General features: G+C 56.7%; 1 protein-coding gene across 1 annotated transcript in view; it reads right to left on the reverse strand.

Annotated features, from left to right (window-relative positions):
• Positions 1-21,164, reverse strand: part of NDUFA10 (NADH:ubiquinone oxidoreductase subunit A10) — a 32,169-nt gene that overhangs the window by 4,746 nt on the left and 6,259 nt on the right. The window contains exons 4-9 of the mRNA XM_064485337.1: positions 19,762-19,848; positions 18,195-18,316; positions 16,305-16,384; positions 15,489-15,543; positions 13,595-13,680; positions 5,391-5,499 (exon numbers count right to left, since the gene is read on the reverse strand). Coding sequence (XP_064341407.1) covers positions 5,391-5,499; positions 13,595-13,680; positions 15,489-15,543; positions 16,305-16,384; positions 18,195-18,316; positions 19,762-19,848 — 539 coding nt within the window. The remainder of the gene's footprint in view (positions 1-5,390; positions 5,500-13,594; positions 13,681-15,488; positions 15,544-16,304; positions 16,385-18,194; positions 18,317-19,761; positions 19,849-21,164) is intronic.

Genomic DNA, 21,164 nt, shown 5'->3' on the forward strand with positions numbered 1-21,164 from the left:
TAACCGCCACGCAGCCCCAAGCCCTGGCGGTGGGCGGTGGGGGGTGTCACTCGGGAGCTGGGGGACCTCGGACAACCTCTCTGTGCCTCAGTGCCCACTTACATACAAGGGGGGGGGGTAACGACAGCAGCGCCTCCCCGGGGCAACGGCGTGGGCCTGGGGCACAGCAGGTGCTCGGGGTCAGCTGCCTCATTGCCCAGCCTCTCCCCTCGTCCCCCATGACACTCCGGCCTCATCCTGGTCAAGACATCTTCAAGGAAAATCGAGCCCAGAGACACACTGGCTATCACATACGTGAGTACGTGAGACTAACCACACCAAGGCCTTCCTTGTGTTGTGAAAATGGAAGTACAGGAAGCCACACAGCTGTGATCCTGTCTGGACCTGGCCCTGGAGAGGCCCCAGCGATGTCAACTAAGGAGCAGGTGGCCTCAGTGACAGCCCAGCGGACGTGCCGTGTGGCCACCATGCCAGGCGCTGGTCTGGGCGGGCAGCCCCACGCCACCCTGCAGGGCGGGCTCCAGGTCTCTGGGTCTCCGTCTGGGCCGCCGGCCGAGCCCTCAGGGTGCCGGCCCCGTCCCACTTCCCCAGGTCTTAGAAAGTGGTCCCCACTCCCCCCGTGGCAGGAAGCCTCCCACGCCCTGAGCATCCAGAGGAGTTTCTGTGAAGGAGGAGACACAGTCACTGTTACCTTCTCTTTCATTTCAATTTATCATTTTTTTTAACATCAAGCAACTGAATTCTTTGTAAAAAACCAGCATTCCTGTAAATACTCAGTGGACAAGCACGAAGCCCGTGGCGCGCGGGGCGCCTGGAGGGGGCAGGTGCCGGCACAGTGGGGCGGACAGCCCTCGGCCGGGTGGCCAGGGTCCCCATCGGCAGCGGCGCGACTCGCTGGTGGTGCGCGATGGGATGGGAGGCGGGGTCTCTCCCCAAACACAGGCCCAGGCAAATGACAAGAAAAGCATGAGACTCCAGGTGACGGACACTCTACAGAACGCTGAGCTGAACTCCTGAAAACTGTCAGGACTACTACAAACAAGGGACGACTGCGAAGCAGTCAAAGCCATGAGGAGCTTCTGGGAACACGGCGACGACGAGTCACGCGGCGCCTGCAGAGGCTCCCGGAGCGGAGACGGACAGACACGTGGGAACTAAGGATGAGGTGTGCACGGCGGTCAGTGACGGCACGGCTGCTGCTCGCTGTAACAAGCATCCCACGCTAACATGGTGTTAATACGGGAAACGGAGATACGAAACTCTCCAGCAGCCTCCCAGTTTTTCTGTAAATCTAAAATTGCTCTATAAATGAAGCTATTCTTTAAAATACTGAAGAATTTTAAGTTAGATTTCTCCAATCATGTAAACACTGATTAAGGATTTCAGCGTTTCTAAACGTTAAAATCACAAGCCCAATAGAGCAGAGTCTCTTTAATGCCACAGATTAAAAATAAGACAAACACAATAACGATGAGAACTGACAGACAGCCTCCCGTGTCACTGGTTAAAATGACTACGTCCAGCTTCTGGCAGACAGGGCGGACCAAGTCCCCTCCCAAGCCACCAGGAAAAATGGACAACACATTAAAAAAATCTGTGCTGAGACCTCAAAGGAAGGGAGGTTCCAAAGTGGCCGCAGGGGACTGCTTCCTTCCAGGGCCCCGCCCCCTCCCACCTGCGCGAGCTGAGCCCTCAGCAGGGAGGGGACTGGGGACAAGCTGCCAGCCCGGCCGGGCAGAGAAGGGGCCCTAAAGCGACACAAACAAGTAACTGAGTGAACAGAGAGCAGGAAGGCGTTTCCTGACAGCAGGTCCTCATCAGCAGCACAGGTGGACTGACAGAGTTAGGGGAACGACAATTTGGCAACAAGCACGCTGAGAATGAGTTCAGCCGAGCACACCAGCAGACCCTAAAACTGTCTGTTCAAGGTCTGAGAAGAAACGGACATTTACATGGTTTCAAAATACCTCCCCCGAAGACATTAACTACAGGGAGAAAGGGCACGTCTCGGCCAAGTGACCGCAGCCAGTCTAACCGGCGACGGGACAAACGGGAACCACGTGCCACCTGACAAGACGTGACGATGTCCCTGATGCTCCTACTGTGACACCAGGAAACCGTACTCTAATCATGGGGGAACACCAATCAAAGCCAAATCGGGGGACGTTCAGAAACAACCATCCTGTGACGAGACCTGCTCAGACTCAGAGACTCGGAGGAGATGAGACGATTAAACGCAGCCCCTCGCGCTGGATCAGACCTGTCTGCTCTGAAGAACATCACTGGGACAGCTGACCAGCCTGGACCGGGGCCTACGGATGACGGCAGCAGCGCGTGGACGTTATTTCCTGACTGTGGCGGCTGTGTTGAGGCCGGCAGGACAACGTGCTCGTCTGGGAGAATCGCACACAAAGCCGTGGTTCTCAAACCTCGGTGTGTGTCAGCGCTGACCGGAGGCCTCCTTAAAACAGGCTCGCTGGCCCGGTCCCCAGAGAATCTGGTCCAGTAGGCCTGGGCCGGGGCCTGAGAGGAACCAGCAAGCGCCCCGGTGGCGCTGCCACAGGGGCCGCAGTCGGGGACCGCGCACACTGAGGTGCTGGAAATGACAGCGTAATGTTGATCACTTACTCATAAAGGTTTGGAAGACATTATTTTTCTACTCTCGTTATTTCTGTAAGTTAAAAAATTAGAAAACAGAATCTAGCACAAGTAAAGACCATTCGTAAACGAGGTGAGAGCCCGTGGTCAGCAAAGCCTCCTCAGACGGAGGACGTGCCCCTACGCGCAGGTGTGGAGACCCGGAGGGAGACCCGTGTGGGCGGCCGGCATGACCTGACTGCACAGACGATGACCACAGTGTCCCCAGGGCCTAAAACACATGAAGAATTACGACACACGACAAAACCAGCACGGAAGACAGGAGTGGGGCAAACGGAGGTACAAGTGCTCTAAGACCCTGACACTGCCGGAAACCAGAGGACTGCTAACCGACCCCAGGAGCTCACGCATCAAGGGCGACCTGAGCTACCAGGTCGGCCACTAAAGCGACTGAGCACTGAGAACTGGTGAGCAGACGGGAAACGGGATGACGCTGTGAAAGGGGCTGGGGTGGAGGTCAGGGGTAGGACGCGTGCTTGGCATGCACGAGGTCCTGGGTTCAGTCCCCTGTGCCTCACCTAGGGGAAAAGACAAAAACAAAAATGTTTAAAAAATCCAAAAGAAAGCAAGCAAGAAAGAAAATAAATACAAAGAACGGGTAAGAAAAATATAAAACATGTACTAAGATAAGCTATTAAAACACAGACGGGGGGAGGGAACGCCCAGCGGGGAACTGTAGAAGACAGACGCCCCGCTCTGGGAGTTCACGGCTGCCTACAGCCCTCGTCGGCGCCACTTACCGAGCCCTGCTCTCCTCCCACCCTGACCTAAGCGCCCAGGGAGGGGGACTCCTGCCCGGGTCACGCACTGCTTTGTTCCCGGGGCCCAGGACAGGCCCGGCGCCTCCTCCGCACTCAGTACACACGTCGTGGGATAGACAAGCACACGGACGGATGGACGGACGCGGCACACGCAGGGAAGAGCGCGCCCGCAGCGCCCGGCGTGGCCGAGGGCGGCTGTCGGGTGGCTGTCGGGCCACCTGCGGGACACAGCTGCACAGCAAATGCATTGCTGCTCACGTTAAAAACACAGAGTACCTTGGTTCACGTAAGTCTGGGTAAGAGGAACTTTGTGTCTGTAACACAAACAAAAAGCCAGCACCACTCACCACACACAACAGCGGGCAGACGAGGAAACTACGGAGACAAAGCTGGGCCGCCAGGCCCCACCCGCCGGCGACTGCAGCCTGGGCGCGCCACGCTGCTTCCCCGCCGCGCGCGAGCTCATCACAGCGGCACAGACGTTACGCTTATTACCTGCAGATCGCCACGCCGGCAAAATCAGAGGAAGACTTTTACAACTCAAGAGGGCAAGTTACTTACCTGATTTAAAGCTCTCTGTACCACCTTAAAGGCCCAGCGCCAGTGGAAGGACTAACAGACACCACCTGGGGGCACGGGCGCCCTCAGGCTTGTCGTGAGGAGGAGGCTACAGCACAGCCAGGGCACCCACCCCACAGGACGGACTCGACAGAGGCCACGGGAGCCACGGAAGGGCTGCAGGCCTGCGACGGGCTCTGGTGGTTTTGCATGTCAGCACCGGTGCTCCTGTGTTACAGAGGGGGGCTGGGGGGAGCCTGGACGTGGAGGCCGGAGAAGAACCTGCAGTAGGAACTTAAGTAAGATGATGGTGGCTGCACACAGAGCAGCCGTGATGACAGAGGACGGCGCCGCCTGCAAGACGGACCCAACAGGGCCGAGTGGGTCGTTCAATGTGGGGGGGACAGTTACCGGGGGCGGGTCTTCTGGCTGATGTGAGGGTGGCATCGAGCCCCCCAGCTCAGCCCCCGGTCTGCAGCTCCACTTAGCGAGAAAGTGACACGCTACACAAACTCACATACCTGCAAACGTCAGCAAGACAGAAATATGCCAAAATACTAACTGTGGGTGCCTCTGAGTGATCCCTTTATGGTTTTAAGTATTTCCCAAAATTTCTACACTGAATAAAATCACCTTCAAAGCCACCAAAAGAACCTACTTAAAAGAAAATGCCAAGTATCTCAAGAAAGAAAGAAAGGAACCGGGAAGTCCCTGGACATCCAGTGGGCGCTGCAAGCACCTGCAGGCAGTGAGGCAGAGAGTCACAGCGGCGCGGAGCACTCGCCCGGACCTCCGCTGTCCTGAGTGCCCTGCGGGGGCCGGGGTTCCGACAAACACAGTCCCCCCACGCCTGCCAACAATAAACCACGGCCACAGCCGACGTGGGAGCGCGCCGGCCTCTTACCATCCCACCCACACCACCACCCTCACTCGCCGGCCAGGTCCCAGAACAGAACTCACAGTGCACTCTAAGCTCACGACATCTTGCCTGAAACGATTCTACAAGCCACGATGAAAACAAGTAATTCACTAAACATCAGAAAGAAGACCCATCAACCCACCAACAGTGGGGCCCCCACACCCGCCCTCGCCCCCCCCTCAGGAACCCGCACCTTCCTGATAAGCGCGGCGGCCGCGGTGACGAGTGAGGCGGCACGAGAAGCGACCCCGGTGTCGCAGAGCGAGCGGGGAGCGGCGGGGCGGAGCCGGCTTTGGTGCGGAGCTCCGTGCTGACGGGGGGCCCTGCCTCCTGAGGAGCTGTGCCAGCTCCACACACAGTGACGACGTGGGGAAGGAGAATTACCTCAGTGAGCAGGGAGCTCGCTCACTAAAGGAAGCACTTTTCAGACATGTGACTCTGTTACCAGTTGTCTGAGACCCACCAGGGTGCGGCCTCGACTCTGAGGGTCTCACCTCTGTGAACTCATGGAAGACCCGGTCACTCTGGTGAGCTCCGATCGTGACTTCTGGGAGGTAGACAGGAATGGTTGTGTAATTCAGCACCTCCAACTTGTTCTGAACCCTAAAAAATAAGGCAAATGTGATCACACTACACACCAAAAAAATTTATAATAAAACAAGCTATAAGGCCGATTTTTAAAAAGTCCATATTAAAAAACTCATACATTCAAATAAACAGCACTCATTCCCAAGCCGTCATCTCAGAAGCAGAACCTGCAGCCCAAGGACCGGGCTGGTGGAACAGCTCCCCTGGAACGACTTCCCAGTCTCACGGCCGTGACGGCTGCCTTTCGGGAACAGATACAATTTTGAAAACATAAAAAAGGAGCCACAGTGTGCCTTAAACATGGGTATGGCAGGAATAGAAAGCTAAAGACAAACACCACGTATTACGGTGCCACGCACAGGGGATGCTCTCATGAACAATTTGCAAAATGAACGAGGCTTGAGGGAAAGAACGGCGAGTCCCTCTCGCCCCTCCACAGTTCCCCCTCTGTGCCTCGCCCCGCTGCCTGATCCCGGGCGCGGGGCCGACAAGGGCTCCGAGGCACCGGGGCGTGGGGCAGGGGTGGTGGACCGCCCCGCGGGACCCCCCGTTGCACCGTCGCCCATAAGCGTCCTGTTCACTGCTCTTCTCGGCACCGAGAAACAAACCAGAGGAAACGCTCCTTGCTTCACCATTTTATTTTAAACGCTAAAATATTCACACTTTGTTATAATTTGCTTGTTTTAAATTAAATTTAGTCTGACTATAACCACTACACTTGAAGATGAAATGTTAAAAAAAAGTCTCCTCTCAAGGGCTCAAAACAAAGAAAACAATTATTTTAAACGGCCCCTGCCCACTAACGACTGACAAAGGCAGGAGACGCTTCTGCTTGTCATGGTCCAAATGGAAGCTCTTCAGACATACCGGGCTCCCAGCCACTTGGGGAGAAAGGGCCCAGGCCCGCCCCCCGCCCCCGGGGCCTCTCCCACAGAGGACCGCAGAGACCACCGAGGCCTGGCAGGCCGAGTGCGCGTGGACGGGCGGCACAGGCGCACCCGAGCGCCACCGTCAGGCCGCGCCACACGGACGACCACTAACAATCCAGTAACCAACTGTCACTCCAGCAAACGCTGCCGGACACCCGTTTTCCTCGGCGTGTCTGTGTGGACGCGCACTGACCTTGCACATGGCTGTAACGCACTCAAAGATGAGGCTTTCTCAGTTTTAACAAGGAGCTGGTTATAGGTGATCTTTTGAAAGCACATATCAATAATGTGAAGTACACATCTTTCATTTTTAACACAAATGAAATGACTCTATATTTATCCTATAAAGGCACTTTTTAAAGTGATCTCGCGGCAGCAATTTCAACTAAAAATGAAGCTTGTACTCCTGAGTGTCAACAAATACGGGCAGGGTATGATTGGTTTCTCTCTAGCTTGAAAAATTGGAAAGACCCGTCTGGTCCGGGAACTTGTGTGCGGTATTCAGAGCAGCAGCGCCACCTACGTGTCATCTGGCAGAAGTGCCGTCTACACACAACCCCCAGCAAGGGTAATCTCGGAACAGTACCTTCAAGCTGTTTTTGAAGATTAAAAAAATGATCCACGGGGACCTGCCCTCAGCCAAGCTGCTCTTTGACTCTAGGACGGGAGTAATCGAGGGCCCCAAAGAGCCCATGGCGCCCCGTCTCCAGTCAGCCCCGGGTCTCGACCCCCAACAGACCGGACACGCTCCAGATGGAAGATGAGTCAGGAACGAAGACAACAGGAAGCCTCCATGACTCAGGAGGCAAAAGGCGGAGAAAGGAAACATTCCGTTCCCAGAGCCCTCAGTCTAATTAAGGAGACGCAAAGCTGAGCACACCGGCCCAACACCAGAAGCCGGAGGGCCGGCGCGAAGGACCGAGCGCCAAGTCCAGTCTGCAGCACCAGGAGCTCTGCCACCTTATTCCAAGCAAAAGACAGAAAGAAATAACACAGTAAATCATGACTTATGACACAAACGGTCTCCCAATTAACAGAACACCTACACTTCCTCCTAAAACACGCCCAAAGCATATTTTTTAGTTTCTCCTGAACTGCAAAGTTCTGTCTGAAACCCCAACTTCTGACACCAAACGCACACCCTGTGGAGGGCGCAGCACTGGCGTCTCCTGTGAGGAACACAGCCTCCAGGGCTCAGAGGAAACGGGTCTCAGTGATGAAGCAAGCAAGGGCGGGGTGGGGGCAGGCTCGGGAGGGGCTGAGGAAGGGGGCTCGGGGCCCGGGGGAGGGAGGCCTGACTGGTAGTAAGTCACCAGCACAGGGATGAAGCCCACCAGGGCTGTGCCGGTAAGTCACGGACTACGGATACACACACCAAATGTGATCAAGGCTGAAAAACCAGCACTCACATGTACATAATTATACACCAACACCCGTCACCGAGATGGTACAAAAATGCTCTAAGCCATAATTTGGTTGGGTTCTGGACAAAATGAGTGTAACTGGTAAATGGGATGTTTACCATAATTACCTTAGAAAATTGGTCATAATTTTCACTTGAGTCCCCTAAAGTAAGAAATGGTGCTTACACGGAAAAAAAACACACATGTAATTACCATTGTAAACTGTCATGAAATATCCTGAGGAGGCAGAGGAGTAAAACGCGGGAGAACGGACGAGCAATGACATTTACAGTGAAAACAGCTAACTGCATGCTTACAAAACTCCATTTGTAAGCTCTGAGGGAACGACAGGGTCCTTCTCTCTGCTCCGGTGCCAGCATAACTGAGTAACTAGTAAGATTATGAACTTAACTTGTGGATTTGGAAGTGGTCTAGAATCTAACACACACTCCAGATTACGCTTAGAAATTGCCCTGCACTCACTGCCCACGGAAGGCGTGGAAGCCTTCGCACACGGCCTCGTCTCAGCGACATGTTCCACGTGCGTGTTCCACGTGCTCTGCCCAGCAGCAGCCAGCACTAGCGAGAATCACACATAAATCCAGATAAAACGACAGCCTGGAAAAGTGAAGAGAAGGGCTCCAGAAGGAGGAAGGTGAAGACAGCCAGGCTCAGAAGGAGGCTCAGGTTTCTGGACAGTTACGGGGCAGGTGGGCAAGGGCACAGACTCAGGAGATGGTTTGTACCCTGACGGAGGAGTCTGCAGAACCTGAGGACCAGGACTCCGAATTAATTCTAGGAAATGAAACTTGGATTCGGGCCTAAACAAAGGTACACCACTGAAGGCCTGAGTAAAGAAAAACAGGGTCGCTGTGACATTTCACGAAAATTAACCTGGCGGGCACGCACACAAGGGGTGGGAGGGATGAAGAAACAACTGACCGAGGACCGGGGATCAGGAACGAGGGGCTGGAACCCCAAGGGCAGCAGAGGGAAGGAAGGAGACTCACTGGAGCCCAGCAGCCTCGCGTGTGGGACTCAGCGGAAGGTGGGGGGCAGTAGGGAAAGAGGATTCAAGCAGAGGACCGCAGGGGAGGAGGCACCATCCCACCAGGACTCACGCCTGAGCCGGGGGGGAGGGCAGGACGGCCGTGCCCAGGACCCAGGGCACCCCCGCCCCCCACCGTCCCGTGGCCACGGCACAGTGCACTGTCTGAGCCTGGTTTCCTCCCCTGTAAAATGAGGGGCCCCTCAGGAGAGCTGTGGGATCAGGAAATGCTCCTCAGACACCTTCCCGGTGCGGTGCTGGCACCACTGAGACCTCGAGGTTTCGGACCACAGGTGGAGCGCTATGCAGGGGTGACAGGAGGGGGTTCAGGCAGACCGGGCTCACTTGCTCTTTGCAGATACTGAGTCTGTCACAAACTGGAGGTTTGCGGCAAGCCTGCACTGTCAGAGGATGGGTAACGTTTTTTAGCGATGAAGTATTTTTTAATTAAAGTATGTACTTTTTCCTGACACATTATTGCATACTTATCAGACTACAGTTTGCTGCAAACATAACATTTATATGCGTTGGGAGACCAAGAAATTCACGTGACTCGCTTCACTGTGCTGTTCCCTCCCCTGCGCTGGTCTGCAGGTGAGCCGCGGGATCTCTGTGGTCCGTCTCTGCAGGTGTTTTTTAAACAAGGTTCAGAATGATACAGTACATAGTATCATTTAGGTAAATTTACAAAAACATATACATATGTAACTATCTAAACAAAAAACAAAGTTACCCCCGAGCTCTAAACAACAAGAGGGCTCCAGGTTCAGCTCCAGCAAGTACAGAGCCAGGACACCGTTGCTCGTGTCCGGACGGGGAAGGGAGCCGAGAAGAACAAGCGCCCATCGCTGGTCCTGGAGTAACAGCGCAACAGCGCGCTGGGCGATCAGGGCACACAGAAGAGCGCGACGGACGGCAGGCACGCCACGAGGGGACCCGCCCCCCGAGGTGGCAGCGCCTCCTGGGAGCAGACGGAGGAGGACGGGAAACCGTAACAACGCTTCACAAAGCACAGCTGAAGTGCTGACAGAGGGCAAAGCGGACTCACAGAACGTCCAGTTAGAGCCAGAAAAGGCAGGAAAAAAGGGCGGGGGAAGGAAACAAAGAACAAAAGCAGCAGCTGGAAACCAGCGACCAGCACAGCAATGCACCAACTCTCACTTTCAACACGACTGTCCAAGCTCACGGCCTGAGAGATTAAACACAAGGCCCAGCCAGATGTCACCCACGAGAAACGCACTTCAAATCCAGAGGCTCAGGCTGAGAGTGAAGGGGTGGCCAACAGGGACTGAGGGCTGGGAAGACACTCGGGCTCCGGACGAAGCTGGCTTCAGGACGAGAACGCGCACCGGGGGAGGGCGCGCCGGGAGACCCGAGCGCCCTGAGCGCGATGTGGCCAGCAGCGCAGCACAGCCCACGGGGCAGAGGTGAGCAAAACTCGAAGGGGAAACAGAGGTTAAAGCCACACGGTTAAAGCCTCCAACACTCCCCCCAGCAACGGCCAGACCGGCGGGCGGAAAAGCAGCAAGGACACGGACGGCCCGGACCCCACGCCGCCCGCCTGCCTCGGGGACGTCTGTAGAGCGGCAGCACGGCGCCCCCACGCCGCCCGGGACCGTCGGGGAGGACAGCTTCCGACCACGCAGCGTCCTACCCAGCGTGAGGGCAGAGCCCTCACCGGGCCTGCGCTCAGGCCACAAAGGAACCAGGCCCGAGGGACAGCAACAGCGTCGAGCGCTCACGTGAGAAAAGAGACCTGGAGTCAGCCATCCTGGCTCCGCCCTCAGGAAACCAGAGAAACGACAGCTGACGCCTAAAGGAAGCAGATTAAAAAGGCAATGAAACCGGAGCAGGTAATGAAATGGAAAACGAGAGGACAACTGCGGAAACCGACAAAGCATGAAGCTGGTTCTCTGAAAAGATCCATAAGCACGAAGGGAGGGTCCAGAGGACAAGTGAACAGGCAATAAAGCCACAGACCGGAGCGCCTGTGAGTCGCAGAGTAAGGCAGAAGCTCTTCTTTGGTCTCGAGCCACAAGTTCTTGCGGCTCCTCGTGCTGGCCACACTGCCTTAGTGAGGGCGCGAGGAGACAGGCCCGAGGGCGCCGGCCGGGGCACAGCTTCGGGAAAACAGGCTCACAGCAGCAGCGTAAGTGTGCCCACACGGCCTGCCCTGGTAGCTCCACTTTCACACTTTAAGAAAGTAACCTGAAGTGGAGCAAAAGGAAGGACGACAGAATTACAGGTGCGAAGAAATGGAAATAACCCAAGTGACCGACCCTGAAGAAATGGTAAACGGGTTATGCCCGTGTCTCGAGGTCAACAGCTCTTCCCGTGAAGGGCCGGCCAGTAAATACTTGAGGCCGCGAGGGCCACTCCAGGGCTTCACATCCACGCTTTCGCTTCCTTCCGCTCCTTCGAACATGTGAGAACCACTCCTCGCCGCTGAGGCCTGGGTGGGCCCCGCAGGCCCCGCTCTGCCAGCCCTGTTGTGCATCAGTCAGTGGATTTATGGGCACGAGGAGCCATTAGAAAATCAAATTTGTAAATATTTAACACAGGGACACGCTCACGTTAAACCCAGACCGCAGAGACACACAGGAGACCCCCGGGCACCCCTGAGCGCGCACGCCCTAGACGGCAGGAGGGGCCACGTGGCTCAGGGCCGGCCCGCGCCAGGCGGCGGTCACAGGGAGCCTGGCTCACCCGGACTTTGTCTCCCAGCCTCCTCTCCCGAAAGCCACGACTCTGCCCCCCAGCCCACGCGGCCCGACTTCCCTCACGGCCCTCACTGGGCGGACTGCGCAGCTACACTCACCCAGCTCCCTGCCCTCGTGCTCGCTGGGCACGCCCCCGCCCGACCACGCCCAGAGCCCCGCCTCGCCTGGAGACAAGCACCCCCACCTTACACTCACGCCCCTGTCCGCCCGCGGCCCCTTTCCCGGGCCGCTCCTCTCCCCACCGCCTGGACAGCGTCCTAGGGCTGAACTCCCTCCTCAAGCCTCCAGTGCGGCCCCTCCAGCCCGCACTGCCACTCTGGGCTGATGGCCTGTCTCCCATCTCGTGATGAAGACCGAAGCTGCCTGGAGAGAAGCTCCATGCGCCCACAGCGCACACCTGCTTCCCTGACCCTCACCGCCCGCCGTCTGGACCCCGGCGCTACAAGCCGGGACTGCCCTCTGGTGCACTAGCGCACGCCCTCTCGCGGCCACCCACACCCTCCTCCAGGACGCTCCTGTTCTCTCTGCATCAATACCCACCCCTCCAACCATAGCATCTTTCCGATTGGTACAAAATAGGGTTTCTTCCATCTTAAAAGGCAAAACACAACTGTAAAAAAGTGAATAAAACTCTAAGTCTTAGTTTTAATAACTATATCGAGTGAGAGGTTCAAAAGGAAGAATTACTCTCTTTCAAGCATAAGACAGAAAACTAACGGCAGTTTCTCTACACATGCTCATATTTGGATGCATCCAAGTGGAAAAAATACAAGTGCATTAACTATTGAGAGAAAAACCGACCCAGCAGAGTCGTCTGCACAGGGGAGACCCACACTGCCGTCCCGGCCCAGCTCTGCTGGCGCTCACCCCGAGGGCCGCGGGGTGGCGTGGTCACCGAGGCAGGAGGGAGGCCACACGAGGTCAGCCCCAACGTGTGCCCCCAGCACTGACCTGGCCCCGCCGGTGTGTGCGCCTCGGGCGCCGACAGCGGGGGCTGGGCCCCCAGCACAGCCCCACCCGGGGGCACAATGCGGGTGGACTCCATGGGTCCTCCTCACGAGGGGAAGCCACTGGTCGTCGCAGGAAAGTTCATTTCCTGGGCGCAGGTCTGCCTTCCCCGCTCGGAACGCGTCTACCAGAAGCACAGCTCACGCGCCCGCAGAACCACCCTAGGCCACTGCCGTAGACACAGCAGCCCAGACGGCCTTCCTCGGCCGGAGCTCAATCCCCACGCGCGGGGCGAAGGCCCGCCTCCCCCCGGGGCCTGGAACCTCAGTCGTCACCAGAGCATAGGTGCTGACGTGACCCGCCCAGGAAAAAACCTGGGCGCTCAGCGTCTAGCGGGCTTTCCAGGCAAAATACTGCCAAGTTACTGCGCTTCTCGTGCTGAACAAGGTGGCATGCTCAGCACGCCCCCCTCACGTCCGCCGTGCCCCCCACCCGCACCCGGCTCCCGCCGCAGTGGCCGGGCCGCTGGGCACACCCTCCCGCTGTGCCTCTGCCTCAGAACCTCCCCACCTGTGGGCACCCGTGCCCCGTGCCCACCCCCAGACACCACAAGGCCCAGGCCTCGCACACTCGGGAACCTTCCCCAGACGTGCCCTGTCACTCGCACCCCAGCCCCTCCCTGCCCATCTCTCAGGGCCACCTTTCTTCACAGCCGTTAGCACCACCTAGGTTCTACTGATTTGGGGGTTCTCTATCTCCCGCACAAAACGCATCTTCAATGACAGCAGTACTTTTATTTGATACCATAGCCCCTAAATCTGGAATCATGCCTGCCTCACGGTGGGAGCAAAGTATTTGTTGAATTAATAACAGCAATCACTTAATTCACGCCAGAACAGAGGAAGCAAGAGGCTGCGCGGAGGGGACGGGGCGCACACCGCTGTACCTGGGGGCCTGAGGCACAGCTACTTCAGGATTCTGGAGCACCTGCCCCAGGCAAAGTCCCAGCCTTGAAAAGACAGCCCCCCCGCTCCCACACAGCACCCACGCCCGGGGACTCACAGCATCCTCAGGTTGTGAAACTTGCGGTCGTCCTGCTCCAGCCACGGGCCCTTGTCGTACCTCAGGTACTCAATGTCCTCCACCACCTGGACAGAGGAATGTCGTGAGAAGACGTCTGGTACACGATAAACCAAGTGCCTGGCAGGGAGGGTCAGAGCAGGGAAGTCAAAAAGAATGGGAGTCAGACAGGCAGCTGGCAGTGAGGCGGGGCTGGGTGTGACCCCGGCGAGGGCCCTGGCCCGGCAGGCACCACCAGGTGGCGGTGTGGAGACGAGCCGGCAGGCCGGGAGACGAGGAGCGGGGGCAGGGAGGGTCAAGACCAGGGAGGAAGACCCGCACCCCGCCTGACTCCTCATTCCCGCCCACGTAACTCTACTCCAGAAGGCGCGGCCCAGCCCCTGGGGCAGTACCGCAACAGGAAAACAAATGCGTTTCTTCGAGAGCGCCGGTGACCCGCGGCCTGGGGTCCGCGCAGCTCGGCCTCCCAGGGGGCGCCTTTCAGACGCGTCCTCCCCCAGGCACAGCCAAGCCAGGTCGCTCCTCAGGCTTCCAGAACCTGAGCGCATTCAGTTACGGACTCAGAAACACAGGCTTAGACAATGTACTCTTCTCCTGCGCAGGTACCTGCCCTTGGACGGTCCGTCGAGGGCTGAACACGACCTAGACGCAGACAAGGCAGCAGCACAGAGGAGACTGTCGGGAAGGAGACCAAGCGCAGCTGGATCCGGCCGAGCAGGAGGCCCGCCCGACAGAGTCCCGGGGCGGGGCCGGGGTGCGGGACAGGGCGCGGGGCCGGGCGCAGAACCGCCAGCCTGCCTGCCGGCCTCCGTCCCTCTCCGCCCCGCGCCAGGGGGCAGCAGCCATGCTGCCCTGCCTTCTCTGTGTGCTCTCACCACCTGCACCTCAACCCAGACCACAAAGCCTGTATTTTCTTCTAGAATTTTTTGTATCTTGTTTTGTTTTTTAGTAACTTATGCTTAATATAGGATATAAAATACGGACTTTTTAAAAAAAACAAATGGACGGTCAATTGCCTCAATATCACTTAAGAAGCAGCCCGCTTCCTCTACCTTACCTTTCGCCATCCTTTAAAGCACCGACTGCACCAAACCGCAGGCGCACACACGGACGGGCGCGCGTGTGCGCCAGTCTCTGGGCGCCCTTCTGCTCCACTAAGCTATTTATTAGCTCTTGTATGAATACTGCAGCGCCTTCATTACCATAATTTTCAATGTGTATTTACATTTGAGAAGGAAAACGTTCCTGTGCTGTTCTTTATCAATTTGTTTGGCTATTACTCGTTAAGTTCTCCTGAAAATTGGAGAGATTGACCTGCACTTCACGAATGCAACTACTGATCTGGGGCAAGCTAGTATCTTTATACAGGTGAGCCCTGAACAGCACGCCCCACACAATAAACATCTGAGCACACCTTATGGTCGCCCCCTACATGGGGCTCCCCCGCATCTGCGGTTCCGAGCAGGACCACGGGGTTCACTACGGAAAAATACCCATGTGTAAGTGCATGCATGTGTTCAAACCCACGCTGCTCGAGGGTCAGTCTCTCAATCTCTCCTGTTAACTACACCCACTTTTAGTTTTATTGTCTGCTTAACAAAAATGTTGGGGCAGTTAACCCAAGGTTCTCTGTATCTTCACCACTCCATAATTTTAGGATCCTAGAAACTGAGGATTTTAAAAGAAAATCTTAAAATTTTAAAAGAAAAAGCTCACCATCAGGGGTGTGTGATGGGTTGCCTCGGTACTCCTTTTAGGTTATAAAATACAGACGCCTCCAAGACTAATAGGAGCTAAACTCATCACCTGATCTGTAAAACTCCTATATGTGAATCAAAGTTAAGAATAATCACACATCTCCCAGCCATCGTCTTACCTTTCCTGCATCTTGAGCTCCCCTGGCGTCGTACTGCAGAACCTCACAACTCTCACTGTAAGAAAAAGCAAGATGACATTTCACGTAAATTTTCCAAGTGTCCGTTCCTATGCAAATGAACACATGTCATCCTGGCTCCAGCTCTAAACATCACCTCATATTCACATAACAGCAACAGGCTCACGGGGGACTGGTGAAGGACGGCGAGCCGGAAGTAGGGACATGCTGCAGGCTGGACAGCGACCCCTGCAGGTCTGTTCCCTGACTTCCCCTCTGACTGGACTGCCCCCCACCACACGGGCATGAGACCAGTGTCTACAGGGGACAGGGACACTGTAGGGACAGGACGGTCATCTCTGCTGCCACACAAGCCACCTTCGCTGCAGTGCTTGTCACAGGGATGTACAGGAGCCCAGGGCCACAGGGGACAGATGGCAGAGAGCTGCCAAATGGCGCTGGAGGCAGGGAGCGGGGGCATCGCACTTGAGCTCCTAGAACTTCAGAGACAAGTGAAGCCCTCAGAATAACCGGTGTCAACCAAATTAAGCAACAGGATGGCAGCAACTCAGTCCCCTTGGTCCCTGCTCCTTGATCTGGACACTGAAAACTCACACTGGGTCCCAGAAGGAGGGGGACAGCAGAGCGAGCTTCCAGCACCCTTGCCCACCGCCTCACCACGCCTACCAGCCAGGCAACGACCAAAACCCACATCCTGGCAAGTTTGTCCCTGTCTCTGCCACCAGCCCCAGACTTCAGGCCGCCACCCAGGCCAGAGGCCGGCGAGGCTGCCCAGATCGGGAGTCCCTGCTGGCTCACCTCATCTCGGGGAGGAAGGACGTCTTGTAGGCGTTCTCGATGTCCTGGAGGTAGGCGGGCGTGATCTTCATCTCATGTGGCTGCAGCAGACAGACACAGCGTGCAACGTTTAGACTTTTTTCTTTCTCCTGTGCTTGTGCAAAACGTGAAACCACCAAAGAACACTGTTTCCCCAGAACAAGTCAAGCTGGGCATTTGACTTCGGGGGAACTTGGGGCGTTAGAAAGGTGCCCCAGTACCAGCCAGAACAGTTCTCATCCTGCTGCAGCGAGCACCGGTCGGCCCAGGTGAACCCACGGCTGGACTTCTTTTACAGACTCTAAGGTGTGTACTCAGAACAGGGCCAGAAAGGCACCCGTTCCGGTTACGCCTGGCTCCCTGTTCCGCTGTGCGCTTGCGTGCAGGCGGTGAAGACTAGACGGTGCGAGGGGGATGGCCCACCTCCCCCCATCGACCCCCAAGCCCCTCCTCTGTCCCTGACTCTCTCTCCAACCCCCACCCCCCACTCCTCCCCTCTCCCACTTCCCCTAGCGAAGGCCAATCTCACAACGTCACGGCTCCAACTGCGCGCGGCACGCTCCCACACTAAAAGCCTCTCCTAGTTGAGTGATGCTAATGGCCAAGTTATCTTTCGCCTTGTTTTTCTTCATGGCATTTGCCTTCACTTCACGTATTTCTTATTTTCTTGTCTACCGTTAAGTCTCTCCCACTAGAATAGGAGAATACACATGTACTAATGACACCACGTTCCTTTGATAAAGTATCTTTTTCTTAGACACAGTGGTAACTTTAGCTTGGGACAGTATTCATCAAATACTGAAAAACTTAAAATGTTCATAGCTCTAATTTGTTCCTCAAAATTGTTTCTGAAATAGTGTTATCCAGGTTACAAAACAGTTATCTAGAGAATTCTACACATATACCTTCATATTTCTCAATAAATGTCACTTTTATAAGCAAAAGTATTCAAAGCTACTCCCCGGAGGGTGAGCACCTCTGACCTGCAGTTCCCTCCTCCTGCCACTTGGTGGGCTGTTCCCCAAGTCTTACACCCACCCTAGGAGCAAACTGTCAGGCAACACAACGCACAGCCGGTAACCAGCAGGGGAGCCCACGTCACGTGTGTGTTCACTGCCACACGGGGGGAGGTGGCCGGGAGTCCCAGCAAAGGATGACTGGGCTTCTCCGCGGCCCTTCCGGGACCTGCTATCGGGGCACTCACTGAGCACCTACAAGAATCCCGGCTCTGAGGATGGGATCGGGAGTGGCAAACACACAGGAAAAGACTCTAAGTGGCAGCGATCCTCCCAGACGGAACTGGTCATCAGGGCGAAGACCGTCCGTGCTGGCCCCTGCGTCACGCCTGTGGCGCCGGGGGAATTCGAAGTGCGGGGCTTCCAGGCACCTAACTGCCTCAACCAACATAAGAGTAAATGAACATGTGTGGAGACGACCGCTCCACTGCTCCAGATCCACTGAGCAGGAGAAAGAGGAAGAGAGGCCCAGCTGAGCTACACGGATGGGGGTGGCACACTGAGAGGAGAGTAGAAACCATTTTCAGCTCGCAGGTGACAGGGCACGAAAAGCCCGTCAGAAAACAGAAAGGTTCGGGGCTGAGGGAGGTGGTCAGGGGCGCGCCCAACCGCACAGAGCGGCCCAGTGACAGGGGGACAGAGCAGCCCTGGTGGAGAGCAGCGAGTGACCCGGGGCCTCCTCCATCCACCGCACAAGTGCCTGCTCCTCACGGACCAAGGGGCCGGCCCATCCCTGTGAGGGCAGTCGGCAGTGCACGGTCCTCGACTACAAACGCCACTGTCAGGGGCTGATCTACATCAGAAGTAACAAGGACACGTAAAAGGAGGCGGGTCTTGGAGTTAGAGGCTGAGTTACATTTCCTTTCTTCTGAATCCGGCTCTGGACCTCAGGAACCGGCACATCAACGTAGATGACCACGTGCGGGGGCAGGTACTGGGAGATGGTGACCTTCTTCACCTGGTTGTAGTGGTCCACACCTGCACGAGAGAGGCGCCACCCGTCATCCAACAGTCCGGACAGCCTCCAGACACCAACAAAAGGGCAAAGGCATATGCGGCCCTCGGAGTCACAGAGCAACCTGCAAACCACGTAATGCTCACGACTGTGACCACTGGCCACACTCACCGGGTATGTGGGCACCGGCACACAGCACCTGCGGCGCTCACAGCACCCCCAGCGCTCACAGCACCCCCAAAAAGCAGTTCTTCTCCTCCTCACGTCTACAGACCTAGGTGCCAGGCCAGAGACATTAGCCAACTTACACAAAGTCCAACACTGGGATTCAAACCCCAGCCTAAGAGCTTTCTAGAGGCTAAGTGTCTCCTGGCCAAACTTAAGGGGACACCTTTACTTTTTCAGCCTCCTGGCCCTCCAGATCCTCCTCACTCGGTAGCCCCACCAGCCCAGGCAGGCCCACTTTTACTCTCCCACAAAGCTGACCACCAGGTTTGCCCACTACATGACCCCCGTATCTCAGGTCACCCTGCTCAGAAACACCCCACTGCGCACCGCGGACCTCCCCACTCCGGGGCCCCATCCGACCCAACGTCTTCCCAGCGGGCCTCCTCTTCCTTGACTTCCCTTCCCCAGATGCAGCCTTCAGACAAGCGAACGCAAACTGAGCCACGTGCCTCCTGTGCCCAGCACCCTTCAGTTAGGGTGGGCTCCCCAGGACTCAGGGAAGCCCAAGCAGCCCGGCCGAGTGCACGCCCTGCCAGCGCGGCCCTGCCTGCCTCGGGCACCCCCCTCGCCCATCTCCGCCCCAGAATCCCAGGAGCCTTGTCTCGTCCACCCTCCTGTCCTCACTTCAGGCAGAGCCTGGAACACAGCCTGCACCCCAGCAACGCTGGCTGACTGGCCCCAACGGCTGTCCGAGTGTCTGTGGGACACAGCGCCGGGGGCAGAAGCCGGGCTCTGGCACACAGGGCCACCCGGATGCAGGATGGGCACACAGACCAAGAGCAGCCTCACCTCCAAGTCCTCGCTTCTCTCTCCCATTCAAGAACCGACAGCTCTTACTCTGGGCCCCAGATCTGAGCCGCCCGCCAGCTCCAAGCAGCCCAGCACGCAGCTGAAAATGCCCGCAGGCCGCGGGCGCACACGGCCCTTTCACAGCCCCGCCCGGCGCGCTCCTAGCTGCGGGCAGCCCGGCCCTACCTGACGTGCCCCTCACTCCTCGTGGCCAGCCTGCTTCAACCAGAGGTTTTCTTTCTCATCCACTCTCAACACCCCCCAACACAGTGCTTCTGTCCCCATGCAGCACACCAGCACGTGCTGGAGAGGAGGAAAGGACGATGATGCTGGCTGTCGCCGGGGCGGGTGAAGAGAATGAGACTCCTGATCACCCAGAGGGAAGGCGAGTCTGCAGAGCCTTCAGGAACGGCACCCCTGCCAGGAAGGCTGGCCGCCAGCCCGGACTCACACTGCTTCCGGATGAAGCCTTGTCTGTGCATCGCCTCCACGAACACGAAGTCGCTGTAGATAGAGCGCTCCAACACCACGCCTTGTCCTGTTTAAAACCATGGGAACAAAAATCGAAAATCAGACAGACAACAACTGAAGCAATGGGAACTAGTTTTTTCATTTTAGAAATAGAAATAATACATTATTTGTAATTCCATTTCCATACCAATATTTTCAAAACACACATGCCCTTCTAAATGAGAAATCCTTTCCAAAAACTATACTTTTTCAGTTTTGGCGATACAACACTTCATTCTTTCAGCTACGACAAAAGCATCCAGCTAACAGAGGAAAGTGTTTATTTTAAAACCACAGGTTGGCCCCATACCTGAGCGATGCCCGCTGCAATCCTGCTCCCACCCCAACCGCTCAGCAAGACCCCAGGGTCATCCTGCCCGCCCACTCTCTCCCCTACACCCCAGGTATCCGAGAACCACCAGCTTCCTCCACCCACCCATACCCATCCACAGACCTCCTCACCTGACTCCGCCCTCCCCCCAGGCACTCTCACCTCAGCAGAAGGCATATTTAAAACAGCCAGACTGTTACTCTGCTACCCAAACCTCGGATGGTGTCCTCTCTCCTTCAGAGGGAAGACAACATCCCCTGGAGACCCGGCCGTCTTGCCCAGGCTACTTCTCTGAGCCCATCCCAGCCCCGCTCACTGCGCTCCCGATGGTCATTCAGCACACAGAGCAGCACAGCCACTCAGAGCATGGGTCCCCAGGGGCCCCTGGACCCCCATCTCCCCGCTAAGCCCAGCCCTGCCCAAACCCCAACTTGCTCTAATCCCCCCACTGAAAGGTGAGCCCCAGGAGGGGGCCGGGCTTTACCTCCCACCAGTGCTCAGGGTCCCGGAATGCACCTGGCACACAGGGGGCACTCACTTGATATTTAATGAACAAGTTAACGCAACAGAAAAGGAAACAAGTTTTCATTTAAGATGTTTCCTCTTAATTCTAAGAAACAGGGAGTCCTGAGAGAAGGCTGACGGATTCTTCCAAGAGGATCTGGAGTGAGGGAGGGTCAGCATGAACTCCCAGCTGCTCAGCGAGCCGGCTGCTGGCAGAGAACAGCAATGACCGCGTTTCTCCTTTAGAGCAACACGAACCCTGGCCAGGGCCTCCGTTCGGGTACCAGCACTGCTACCATCAGAGGCAGGAAACAAGCTAGCCCCCAGACCTGCTGCACGTGCTTGGATGGTGGACACCACCCTGGTCCGGTGGCGCACCTGTCTACTCGGGACCCCCGGGAGCGCGGGCGAGGTGCTGAACCAGCTCAGTCGGTTCCCTGGGAGCCGTGTCAGGAACAGCTCTCACGCTCAGACCCCATGAAGCAGATCCTCTAGGGGGCAGCTGAGCT

This window comes from Camelus dromedarius, chromosome 4, assembly GCF_036321535.1.
Source record: "Camelus dromedarius isolate mCamDro1 chromosome 4, mCamDro1.pat, whole genome shotgun sequence".
Classification (NCBI taxonomy): Eukaryota; Metazoa; Chordata; class Mammalia; order Artiodactyla; family Camelidae; genus Camelus; species Camelus dromedarius.